Raw genomic sequence first — 13,838 nt, forward strand, 5'->3', positions numbered from 1 at the left:
GCCTCTCTGCTTGGGAACTAAAAATCTGCTCTTCTAACCTACATCTGGATGACCCACGAGGAAGCTCCCTGTGTGTCTAATCCACATCTGGATGACCCACGAGGAAGCTCCCTATGTGTCTCTCTTCCTTTTGTTGGAAATGATTGATTTTTTTTTCTTCCTGTTAAGTATGTGTGTGTGTGTGTGTGTGTGTGTGTGTTTGCACATGTGTATGTATGCAAGTGTATGTGGAGGCCTGAGGTTGACGGTGGGAATCATCGCCAACAGCGCCTCCATTTCACTGAAGTAAGGTCTCTCTGTCAAATCACTATATGGCTTGTCTTGCTAGCCAGCTTGCTCTGGGAAGGCCCTGTCTCTCCCTTCTGAGGTTATAATTATAGGTGTGCCACCGTGATCACCCAGCATTTAAGTGGGTTTTGGCTATCAAACTCTGGTCCTCACACTTGTGAGATGAGCACATTAGCCAATAAGCCATCTCCCCAGTCATTGAGATGGATATAAACAGAGAATGAGATTGAAAAACTGGATTTGTTAAGGAGCTAAAACATCCTATAATAAGTTTAGGGGAAACTAAATTAACTTCAGATTCTTATCTGGGAAGTGAAATTTGGACAGAAAATTCATTTACTTTTTGGTATTCTACAGCTGAAAACCACCCAGTACTCTGACATGCTAAAGGCCGGTAGGGAATTGCCCTGATGTTTCTACTATCCCTTTGTCTTCCCATGGGGCCCTGGGGCAAGAAAGTGTCAGATTGTTTAGAATGGTGCTGGTGAGCCTCTTGACAGGAGGAAACTAGACTGAAGGACCAGATGGCTTGAAGGTGATGGCTGAATCTACTTATGAAAACATCACCCATTAAATAATCCACATGATCTCGGCACGGTTACAACAAGCCCAGATATAAAAGATAGGGGATAGTAAGAAAAAATGGCTCTTTTTCCTACTGGTGAGGACTAAAATACACAGGCATAAAAAGATTAGTTCATTCAATAATATTTCAGAATGGCCTGGAAAAGCTATACATGAGAGATGGCACAATGTTTGTTTTATTTTATTTTTTTGAAATAAAATTAACCCAAGAAAGGATGCAATGTTCCAAAACTAATCTGCTGCCGCTGTGCCAAGTCTAAGCCAGGCCAAGCAAACAGAAGCAGAAAAGCAGGCAGGGCCCCACGGACACTAAGATGGTTTAAAAATCAGACGGAAAGAAAAACAACTGAATCAAAAAAATCGAAGATTATTGTTCTTAATAAGCATTCCTAAAATGAATGGGGCACTGCTGATGACTCCCGTGTTCACAGCATTACATGGCAATCTTTCCATTGATAGAAACAGTCTAAGATGACATTAAGCCTGGGGTATGTCTAAATAAAGCAATCACAATTATTCAAGTATAAGAACATCTCTGTTTTTTTTTTTTTAATGAAACAAGATCTAGACTTGAAGAGATGAGAGAAGGATAAATGTGGGGTGGCTAGGGTGGGTAGGGAGGGGAGAGACTGAAGGAGATGAATGTGTGATTGTCCTAAGGAGAAAAAAATGAGCCTGCAGCTTGCTAAAATGGCCAAAGAAGGAGAAACATTATCTCTCCTGCAGGCACTTTGATTTTGCTGATAATTCCCTAATAAGGGTCTTTATTTCTCCTTAGTCTTTTATTTCTTTGTGACTATCCAACTAGGAGAAAGGGCATTGACAGAAGTGTCAGGATTCGTGTGGAATATAGGTTTTAGAGGTACGGCCCCATGTGAACTTTCAAATGAGCTCGTAAGCATGTTATCTATTGAAAAACAGCTCTGGCTCTCCCTGCTTGGAAATGTGGCTGCACGTAAGTACATCTGAGGCAGAGCAGAGGCAGGATCCCTTTCCAGTGAAGTGGTCAATACCTGATCCTTCCTCAGTCACCATCCCAAGTCCTTCTGCTTTGTTTTGCCTCTCAAAGGCATTCAGGTCGAGGACACTACAATAAAAAGGAAGAAGACATTTACAGGACAAATCTTTGCTCAGGAGGGCAAATGCCCTCAAACCCGAAAGGCCGTCATGTGTACTACAGGGCGGTGGCATATGCTGAAAGCATTTCCCAGTCCACTGAATTCCATTCTTGTTTTCCTACAAGTTGATCAGCCATCCTTCCCCCAGGGCCCACAGTGAATCATCTGTGTACAAGGGTCACAGATCTCAGTTCAGAGAGAACATTACTGTCAACAAATGTACAGAAATACAACAGTTGTGTTTCTGCAAGTGGGACTGCTTGGTTCAAGCTCCTATCAGGCTTGTCAGTCAAATGTTCTCTGAACATTCCTAAATAATGTAAAAAAAAATAGAAAATGACTCTTGCAGTGAGATGATTAAAGGTTAATATTAAAGAAAATGAGAAACAGCCCCATAGAAAATTGTCCTCCGTGATCATGGTATCTCCCCTGCCAGGTAAGTATGAATATAATTCTTTAAAGAATATGAAAAATTAAAAAAAAAAAGAAAATTGTCCTCAAAGTTCTCAGATAATACTCAATAGAATTTTCTCTTGTCTTAAGACAAACTAAAACTGTTAAGGCTTATTTTCAATATGGAGAATGTCCTTTATCCTCAAAGCACCCAATTTAAGCCCACAGACTCTGAAAACACCTACCAACGTGGTACGTAAGACATTATTAACACGTCTAAAAACCAGACAGGCCACAAGACACCACCAGCCAGTCTCTCAAAGTCTTTGTTCACGAACGATTCTGGTTTGTCTAATAACTGCAGTGCCAAACAAATGCTATGAATTTCAGCCACTCGGCAAAGCAGGACCAACCACACATCCTTACCTGCAGGACTGCATGAGGCCCGCCAAGCTCTGGAAGAAGCCTACATCCTTCTTCTCCTTCAGGTAGTCCAGCATCTTCTACAGAAACAAAGAAGCCATGTGGCCACTGAGCACAAGAGTGCTGTTAGCTTTTTCGGTAAAGAAACATGTAGAGACACATAACTGGTTTGAGTCCTGAGAATACGTGACTTTTGGACGCTCGGCCTTCAGTGAGAAACCTCTATTACCCCATCAGGGAGCATCACAGAAGAGGGGACAGAGAGAGTGCAAGAGCTATAGGAAAGGGTGTGTTGTAGAGGGCCATCTTCTGGACATGCTGTGGTCTTGCACTCTGGCTCTCAGGTGCTGTGATTACTTACAGAGGCCCTGCACAAAATTGGGACAGTCAACATTCCACCATAGAGGAGGCTAGGGTCTGACAAAACCCCATCCTTCTGTAAGGCTACAGGTAGTTTAATGGTGGCTGGAGGAGGAAGAGGAGGAGAAAGAGTCATTTTCTTCCGTGGTGCAGCCACTAGCAAGTTGCCTGTGTTCCTGTGAGTAATTAAACCCCAAATAAAATCACTGGACCATCAAAAGAAAAAAAAAAGCAGAGGGGGGACTAGTTGGGAAGAGGAAGGGGAACAGTGAATGAGGAGGGGCCGAGAGAGGGTAACGGTGCTGAATATGGTCAAAATATGTTATATATGTGTATACAAGTGCCATAATGAAGCCCACCATTATGGGCTTCATTAATAAGCATTAATAAAACTTATAGAAATAAACAAGCAAGTTATGCTTTATAGTCTCAAACAAAAGAAGTCTATGCACACAGATATTACTGTGGCTGTCTTTCCTGTGAAATAATGATGACCATTTAGAGCAAAACTGTTGCACGCTGGTAGGGTGGCTGTCACTGAATGGGAGCCACCAGGAGCACCATGTTGGGAGAATGGTGCTGGCAATTCCTTCCTGCCTCTGCTTAAGTATGTAGACATCTGGATTTCTTTTTTATATTTTATTATTATTATTATTATTATTATTATTATCTGTATCCCAGCTGTATCCCGCTCCCTCATTCCCTCCCAAGCCCTCCCTCCCTCGTCTCCTCCCTGCCCCTTTCCAAGTCCACCGATTGGGGAGGTCCTCCTCCCCTTTCATCTGACCCTGTTTTATCAGGTATCTTCAGGACTGGCTGCAAAGTCCTCCTCTGTGGCCTAGCAGGACTGCTCCTCCCTTGGAGGTTAGGGAGGTCAAAGAGACTGCCATTGAGTTCCTGTCAGAAATAGTCCCTGTTCCCCTTACCATGGGAAACCAATTGGTTACTGAGCTACCACGGGCTTCATCTGAGCAGAGGTTCTAGGTTATATCCATACATGGTCCTTGGTGAAGTATCAGTCTCAGAAAAGACCCCTGTGCCCAGATATATTTGGTCCTTGTGGAGCTCCTATCCTTTCCATGTCATACTAACTCCCCCTTCTTTCATATGATTCCCTGCACTCTGCTGAAAGTTTGGTTATGAGTCTTAGTATCTGCTTTGATACACTGCTAGGTAGAGTCTTTCAGGGGCCCTCTGCGGTAGGCTCCTGTCCTGTTACTAGACATCTGGATTTCTAGCACACATAAGCCTGCATTTGGGCACTGAACAGGTTTCCAGGCAATAGCTGGTTCCGTAAGCAGCATCAGCAATGGAGCTCTAGAGTAGCCTTGTGCTGGCGTGCTGTCTCAGTCTTAAAATCTGAAGTAGAGCAGACACGGTGGCCCATTTGGTGATTTTTCTTCATTCTCAGAGGGATGTTCAGAGACCAAAATCAATATTTTGGCTAATTATGAATTCAAAACATGCTAATGCCTAGGTCTGTCTCGTTAGCTGCTTATTACACCACATCAGAAAACAGCTATGTCTAATAAGGATATCATGTCTGAGGGGTTTCCAATAAAAAGCACAGGTTGGATTTTTTTTTTTCATTTATATTGCTGCAATAGGGATACACATTCCATAGAATACATACCTTGAGTTTAAGATCTTTATTCTCTTCCTAGGATGGCTATGTGCAGTGTGATGTTCTCACACAAAGCTAGGGGGAACCAAAGAACTATGGTTCTGCCTTCAAGGGACTGGGACAGAGGGCAAATAGCTCAGCCTCTAACCACAAGCTGGGTTGTGGAGCCATCCCATCCCATAGGACTAGGGTAGTAAATAATCCCTGGCTTCAACATGTGATGAATTTAGCAAACAAAACCCCACTTCTAGTTCCGAAGCATCTGTATATATGAGATAACAGAGGCACACTCACGGGTTTAGGGGAAGGTAATGCTTTGCTACATAAAAGTCCAGGGAATGTATAGAGGAAAGGATACTATTAATGGAAAGGGCAGAGGGGACAGGAGGGGACAATGGGAGGGCAAACGCCGTCTTGTAATATGAAGTATTTGAATAAAAGTGTCAGTATGAAACTCTGTGCTTCATATATGGATACATGCTGATAAAGTTGTCAAGGCAAATAAAAAATCCTATCACACGGCTTCCTCAGTGATATCCGTTACCTGCTGTACCGTGGAGTTCCCACCATTTAAAATAGCAATGCCCAGTTTCAAAGTAGCTGCCACCATTGGTCCGGTTTCACCTTAAAAATACAAAAACAACAGAGTTCCCATCATCTCATCTCGCTCATGTTATTACCTCACATTACCACAAAACAAAAACAAGCAAACATAAAACATGTTTTAAGTCCCTTATGATCCCACATAAATCTCTGCTATGGAGAGGGGGTTGATAGATTGATGTGTGTGCCAGAAAGCACAAATGTACAAATGCAACCACACCAACCTTCTGCTGCTAACATTTTACTATAATCTGTGTAATGTGTTCAAGAAGATATACATACATACATACATATATATATATATATATATATATATATATATATATATAATGGGAAGAAAACTTGATTCTGAAGTACTGAGACCTGAAAGCACTAAGGTTCAAAACTTACTATTTTAAAATACTACTTAAATGAGTAGGAGCTACCTAAAGCTCCTCTGAGAGAAAATGTTCTGCCGTCTTTCTTTCCAAAGTATATTTTACCTTTTGTCATTTTCACTCATCACTGCTAATATATGCATGCACTATTTCATGAATATTTTCAGGCTTAAGCTGGAAGGATGACAAAAAAATTAGTTGTGTCTCATTGGTTGTATTTTAATTGTATACTTCTATCTCTACTTGGGGCAGAAGTTTTAATAACATATATATTACTTTAAAAATGGCACTACTTTTTCTACTTTTTCGCATTCCCTTTTCCAGTTGAGCACAGATAATATTAAAAGTGTTGTGCTCGTGTCCATACTGCAGTCAGTCCTTGCTCGTCATTTAATACTCAGGCTTTGGTGTTCACTTTTCTACGTGTTATACTGTGCTCACATGTACATTTGTTTATATGTTACAAAATATATAATCTAGAAAAGTGGCTGGATGCCGTACATGAGGGAGGGCATTCTTTTTTTCTTTCTGAGATTATGTGACCTCACTTAAGTCCACACATGGACACAAGTTATGAAAAAAAGGGATATGAAACTAATTGCTTTCCTAGTTCTAACTATGATGTTTTTTTTTTTCTGGTGGCAGATAAGTGTATAAAATATATCTAATGATGAAGGTATAAAGGTGTGATGCTCCACCCTTGTGTCCTAAGTGTGTATTCTAACTATACTGAAGTTCGTTGAGTTGTGTGTTCTTTGTGCCTGGTTACTTTTATTATGTAATTTAATTTTTACAACTTCTTATTTTCCAGACAGTAGCCCGGCTACTCTGTGTAGCCCTGGCTGTCCTGGAACTTGCTCTGTAGACCAGGCTGGCCTTGAAATGACATAGATCCACCTAAATCTGCCTTCCTTGTGCTAGGATTAAAGGCCTGCACCATCATCCGGCTAATTTTTGCAACTTTTTAACTATATTTAGAAATTTTAAAATGTTTTCCCAAAGATGTATTAACATGAAATAAATAGTCTTGAAATGACTGGTTAATAAGAGGTGGGTAATCTCTTATTAGTTTCAAATGATTCATTTTAAAAGTCTAAGCGTTTCTATAAAAATTCAGCGAATTATGGCCTGAGGACCAAATATAGCCTCCATCTACACATGTAAGTAAAGTTTTATTACAACACAGACTTTGCAATAAATAAAATGCAAAAAAAAAAAAAAAAGCACAGACTTTGTGTTTGTTACAGCATCTATAGAATGGCACGTGTGTAGGGGATGTGTGCATCGGGACAGCGGGAATGAACCTCACTCTTGCTGGCTCTGAGGAGTGCTCCTTGTGAGGTAGGAGCTAACCTCACCCCTGCTGGTGCTGAGTGGCATCCCTGGGGAACAGAATCAAACCTTACCTTTGCTGGCACTGACCGTCTGAAGAACCATCTCAGCTGCCCCGCGGTCATGCAGTCTGGCTTGCTGGTAGAGAAGTTTCTGCTTTTCCATTTCCTTTTCCTGAACACAAATCCCAACCATTTATGTAGCGGCCATCAGACATCACAGCAGCTCTCTACAGACCACATTTCTACTTATCTCTCCATGTATGGGCTCTATGACAACATTATGGACCATTTCAATACCAACAATGTTTTATCAAACAGATAGGCACATCTTCAACTCATGGTTTTGTTTTGTTTTGTTTTGTTTCCCTTGATATTTTTCCCGATATACTTTTAGTATTGGTTTATCAGGATGCGTTTTTTTTTTCTCAATTTTAATTGGTTGATCAGTCCAAAGCCTGTTTCACACTTCATCTTTGAAAGTTGCACGTTCCGATTGGTACATCTGTGCATAGAGTTGGTCAAGTACTTTTGGCAATCTCCTAGGTCATGGCCATAACTTGATACTGCTCAGCAAATGGCTCGAGTTGCAAGTTACCAGTGAATCACAGAAAAACAAAAAAACGAAAAGAACATTAACTTAGACATCTTGGAGTTTAAGCAAAATTGAAAGCTGATATGGATAAAAAAAGGTAGGCTTCAACTGAGTCGTGGATTTATGACACAGATCACCCCGATTGCCACCCCAAAGAATAAGAGAAGCAATGTGCCTTTATATTTTTTTTTATTCTCAGGAGGTAACAAAGGGGACTGCATGGTGCCGCTAGAGCAATGGCTGGTGTTTGTTCTTTTCCACTTAAGCTACCGCTGCGAACATAAAGAAGGACATCCAAAGGAAAATATAAAGGCACAGCAAGTTCAAGGCTGGTATGATCATTCACTTGAGCAATCCAGTTCGCTGGAGAATTGAGACGGAACTAAGCAGTATAAATTGCAGAATGCAAGTTGCATAGAGCCCTGTGACAGCGCGTCCATCAAATGGCGTGGTAGGAAAGCTTAGTCAATGGGACATGAAACGCTCAATTAGTATCATGTCCGTTAACACAACGGCCAAAACATACGTGACCTAGGGCAGTAGGCACCGCAGCAGTAGCCAGGATGACAACTGTGCTGCCGTCAACTTTCCATCCAAAGTACGGAAAATAGACATTGAAAGATGGAAGAGGTTTAAAAAATGAAGGCTTGCTCATTACAGAATATGAGAAATAAAGTGAACTAAAAGGAGGGGGCAGGGGAGAAATGGGCTCAAACAAATGAAAAAAAAAGAAAGAAAGGAAAAAGAAAAGAAACCTTCAAATCAAAAGCAACCGACACAGACATTTATGCTGTTACCAGAGAGTTCTCGCCGAGGCTGGCAAATTTGTTTCTTAAATCTTTGATAATATCGTGCTGCAAAAACAAAATTGATCAGGTGTTTTTGTTGGTTTTTTCCCATGCTTTAGTTAAGAGCTCCTGTGATAAAATTTTGTTTCTTAAATTATGTGATAGGCCTAAATGGAAGCAGAGAAAAAGAAAAAGAGGCCGCTGTGCTTCATCTGTAGCCATGCTAATGCCTAAAAGGGTTGCCTTCATGTTTAAACCTCTTCCTGAGAAATCAAAAACAGAACAGAAACGAAACCACACAGACACACAAAACCATACTGTCATTACAACACGGGTTTGAGGAAACAGAAAAAGAGACCCTTTTGTCTGCTCTTGGTTTAAAATTCATGATCAACATTTGATTCTTCCTTTTTGACCCAACAATCTTTTATTTTCCTCCTGTCACCAGAGCTGAAAATAAAGCCTGTATGTAATAGAGCCTAACCAGCTCCATCTGCAAAGGAGGCTTTTGGGAAGACAACAATAAGAAATGATCACTTTGGGGAACTGTTCCCCTAACCAAAGAGGCCAGAAAGTTAGAAAGAACCATCCTTCTACCAAATGACAAAGACAATCCTCAGAAAACCATGAAGAGGAGACAAATACTGAGGAAAATAGAACCAACCATCTGCTGTTTGTGCTCCCAAAGTGCACAGATGGGCTCAGAGACCTGCTCAGACAACTCATGAAGCAAATCAAGCTCACTGCTGCCATCTTTATCACTGAAATCACACAGGCCACTTGAACTCAGGGAAACCAGGAGTTGACAGGAGAGCAAACCAACTTCTTCTTTAAAAAACACACTCCTTAGACAAAGACCAACCTCCCATTTTTCATATCTGACAACTAAACTTCAAAATAGTAATATATATATTTCTAGGAAAAACTGAAAATATTGAAAACACTGGACAAGTGAGAAATACTTTTGTAGAAACAAAACAAACAAATAAAACCAACCAATCAACAGCAACAACAAAACAAATGCAATCCTGCTTCATGAAGAAAGTTGCAAATTTTCTCTTGGTTCCACTGAGCTTGGGGGCTGGACTCTCTTCAGATCCATGTAGAATTAGGTTTTCCTGGTACATTGTCTTTGGGAACTGCTTCCAACTGTATCACATTAAGTTTTTCATTGAGATATTTTATCATGTCGTAAGAGAAATAAAATCTAGATAACTAAGACAGGAAGATGGATTACATGGAAAGAAATGATATTTTTCCTTCAAATTGATCATATTTGAGCTCTCCTAAGCAAATTGAAATATTGAAACAAATTTTTTTACTCTATCTTTCCTTCTTTCCTTTATTCCTTTCTTTCTCTTCTTTCAGACAGTATTCTGACATATATACATATATATATTATATATATTATATATATATTATATATATCACAGTCTGCCCTGGAACTTGAGGTCCTTCTGCCTCAGTTTACTAAAAACGGGGATTCCAGGTGTGCTCCATTATGTCCAGCATTTGAGGTAGGCCTTTTAAAACTCTCTTACTCAGAGACACAGAATCTTAGGCTTCCTACCTCTTGCAGATTCCATTCACTTCCCTAAGGGTCCTGTAGAAACATCATTGCAGTAGGTCTTTAGTTATTCTCAGGTCCCCAGTGACTGGAGAACAAAACCAGACCAGAACCTGAATATTCTTTGAGGCAAACCATTCTGATTGCTATAAGCTGCCTCAAATTATCAGCTTTCTGCCATTCTAACCAAACTAGTGCCCTTTCAAGATCCACTGGTGTCATAAACCAGACCCCTGATCAAACTGTAGGCCTCTGATGGAAGTAGCAGGTATCAGGAACACTTCCTTCTCGTGTAACTGCAGCTCATGACAAAGTGACATCTTCTTTAGTGGACTCACAAGCTTCCTCCTCCGATGGGAAAATAAAAAGCTTCAGAAAAGGAAATGAAGACACATACAGCTCTTCAACAAATTTTCTTAGTTGAGAAATGAAATAATAATGAACTTCAACTGTTCCTTGATCCTTGAGGGAGAAAATAGTACATCTCCAAAAATATAGATGACAGCATATTTCAACCTGAAGATAGCAAACACCAGATGGCTTAAAAAGAATGTTCTCAGTTGCCTGGACATAGAGCAGCAGAGGCCGCAGCTGACCAGCCAGCAACCCGTGCATCAAAACAAAGAGCTCAGTTGCGTTGATTTTTCTTTGTATTTCAAAGATTCCAATAAGGTCTTCATGTGTTCCTCTTTAAACAGCATGAGAAAGCTGCTATAATCTAAGCAAAGAGAAATTTCCAGACACAGAATTCTTCTTAAGAATGTCTCTCATCATTTAGTGCAAATATCCTTTTGTATCTTAAAATACAAGATAGGGTGGTGCTAGTAATCAAGATTACTTGCAACTAAAAAAAAAAAAAGATGAAAACTAGAAGATCAGTTGTACAAACCAAGTGACAAAGACAAAGGGGTTGAGAAGCAGAGAGATACATTGGTTTGCCATGCAAACAAGCCAGATTAGATTAAAGAAAACCACCCGAAGTGTGAGCCTTATTCTCTTCTGCAGCTAATTGTGTTGCTTTCCAGCTTTAGATTGTTCTTTATATAGAGTTGGTTCACAGTTATTAAAAAACATTTAAAAGATTATAACTTTACGTAATGATATATGTTTTCCAATTACTTAACAAAAACCTTCTATGTGTTTACCATTAAAGGGGGCATATAAGGATGGGAACTTGTTTATATATGTTTTCCAATTAATTAACAAAAAAAATCTTGTTTGTACTTACTAACAAAAGAGGAATATAAGGATGAGAACCTATTGTAATCACAGAAACAAGAAATACTTATAATATTACATTTGATGATAGAAATTTAAAAGTGTTCAAAAAAATCTGAATGAGTGACAGAGAGGATTGGATAGTGAGACACCACAGTGCTATGTAAGTATGATTATAATTTAAAATATTACAAAGGATGTCATCTAATTTCACATTAGCTAAATGTCTAGTGCATTCTGAAAATCTATGTAGTCACTTGCACAGAGCCAAATGGGACTTCAGAATTATTTTAATTCAAGTAAGTAATAATTATCAGATGATACACTTTAGTTCATTTGATATTCTCTTTCTAACTTGCATTCTCTTTGTGGCTGAACTTTCAAACAGTGTGACAATTTCACAGAATCCTACTTCTCTATGGGATGGGAATAATGTCTAAAGTTCTCTATTTAATAAGGAAAGAAAAGAAAAATATATACATTTTGTTTCAAAGCATATATTCTTGAAATAGAAGATTAAGTCGAAGTCTCACTAACATAGTGAAACAAGAGAAGTACCAAGCCAGCAGTGAGCTCTCCAGCTAGTGTCCACATGGTTCTGGCGGCAAGATTGATTGCATCGTGTGATTTTAAAGTTCACTTCTTTCAATATCATTTGTACCTGGATTTTAGGGAGAATAAAGTTCCCCCCCACAGATTCAGCATATTCAGAACCACTTTAGAACAGATGTATTGAGCAATACAACCAGCTCAGTTAAAACAGTTTCTAGCGTGTCTAGCCAGTAGAATTTATTCTCCATAACAAAAAAGCTCCACTAATCGGCCCATTAAAAGCTAGGTAAAGAATAATTCTAAAGTCAAGATGTATCAAATTGATAAGAGTAAGACAGCATGGGTTATCCTGAGCACAAAATTAAATTAAAACTCCCTTTATTTCCTACTTTCTTCTGTTTAAAATATCTTGAATACAGCAAGGAAAGGCCACACAATCCTTTCTCTTATGACCAAGCCTAACAAAAGGACAAAATGTTGAATCACTAATAATATAAAACCATGGATAGATCATGTGATGGTTCTTCTCCACTGTCAACTTAACATGATTTAGAATTACCTCAAAGATAAGTCAACAATTTATGTGTCTGTGGGAATTTTAACAAAAGGTTTAACTGAGGAGGGAAGGCACACCCTGAAGTGTGGACAGCATCATCCATGGGTTGGGGCCTCAAATTGTATAAAAAGAAGAAAATGAGATGAGCTGTGGCATTTATCTCTTTATGCTTCATGAGTGGAGATGCGATATGACTGGGTGCTTCATGCTCAGGCCTCTATAATGGACTGTGCTCTTCAACTGTAAGACAAAATTAACCCTTCCTTCCATGAGCTGCTCTTGTCAGATCCATGAGAAAGGAGTCTAATACAGATCATGAAGGCATTGACATCAGATTCATTTGTGGGAAACTGGGAGTTAAAATACCTTCAGCATTGAATGCTTCAACAACTCATCTCTTGATTATTTAGAGGCCACACCTCTCTAACTTGAGAGAGCATGGTTCTCAGTTCTCAAATATCATTCTTAATCTAATCTAGACTAAGTCTGTACAAATAGCTATATCTTAGATTCGAGTCTCTAGATCCTAACCAAGGGTATCCTTCAGCTTAGAGAGAACATTTTCTACAGAGTACCTTAGGAATGTGCATGTCCCTTCCAGTCTTACCTGAACATAGTACTAATCCTCAGTTTGTACACACAGCCCTAACAACCTTGAAAGAATTGTCAAGGACATTTTCATTATACCCCAACCTGTCCTCACAGAGTAAATTCATTAAATTTAAAAATTCTGTTTCCCTACAAAGACTTTTTGCTTATTGATCTAATTAACAATTGCAATTTCAAGTTGACTCCTAGAAAGCTTGGAATCAAATGTGCCAATCATCGCAGCATACTGGCAAGATTCTGACATGCATTTGTTTGTGAATTAAATTTATTGTTGTGATTCTTTCCTCTGTGGTGTATACTATTTTATCACTTCATCTTACAGTATTATATATCATTACATGATATTTTAAGTATCAAATGAGGAAAGACAAGGATACGTATGTATATACTCAAGTTAAATATTTGTTTCCATATAATATTTTACTGAAAAGTATGTATATTCATACCAACAGAAATTAATTTTCTTTTCCATTTTCCCCAAGTGCTCAGATAAAGAATAATAAAGATTGGCTGTCTTGACCAAATAGTTATCTGTTAGTATTTCTGAAACTGTCCTCAGAAATGAAAAAGAATATGTATGTATAAATAGAAAACACAGAAAAAAAATAAAAATTGATATGATCCTCAGATTTACAGGACAGAGGTCTTCATTTTAAGAAGCTTCAACACAGAGCAGGCCATCATGACCTGCTGTAGGCTACCTAGCACACAGATGAGCACTCAGGTCTCTGGCCCTGTGTAGATAGACAGTTATGTAGGTCTCTGGCACTCTATAGACAGTCCTGTGGGTCTCTGGCAGTGCATGGACACTGTACAGCAGGCTCACCCTGCAGCAGAAGCTCCTCTCCATG

At 39.3% G+C, this 13,838-nt stretch overlaps 1 protein-coding gene across 1 annotated transcript in view; it reads right to left on the reverse strand.

Moving 5' to 3' along the window:
- Positions 1-13,838, reverse strand: part of Ryr2 (ryanodine receptor 2) — a 533,102-nt gene that overhangs the window by 49,458 nt on the left and 469,806 nt on the right. The window contains exons 80-83 of the mRNA XM_060372656.1: positions 7,178-7,277; positions 5,336-5,415; positions 2,811-2,887; positions 1,887-1,960 (exon numbers count right to left, since the gene is read on the reverse strand). Of these exons, the coding sequence (XP_060228639.1) occupies positions 1,887-1,960; positions 2,811-2,887; positions 5,336-5,415; positions 7,178-7,277 (331 nt within the window). The remainder of the gene's footprint in view (positions 1-1,886; positions 1,961-2,810; positions 2,888-5,335; positions 5,416-7,177; positions 7,278-13,838) is intronic.

Source organism: Meriones unguiculatus, chromosome 19 (genome assembly GCF_030254825.1).
Source record: "Meriones unguiculatus strain TT.TT164.6M chromosome 19, Bangor_MerUng_6.1, whole genome shotgun sequence".
Classification (NCBI taxonomy): Eukaryota; Metazoa; Chordata; class Mammalia; order Rodentia; family Muridae; genus Meriones; species Meriones unguiculatus.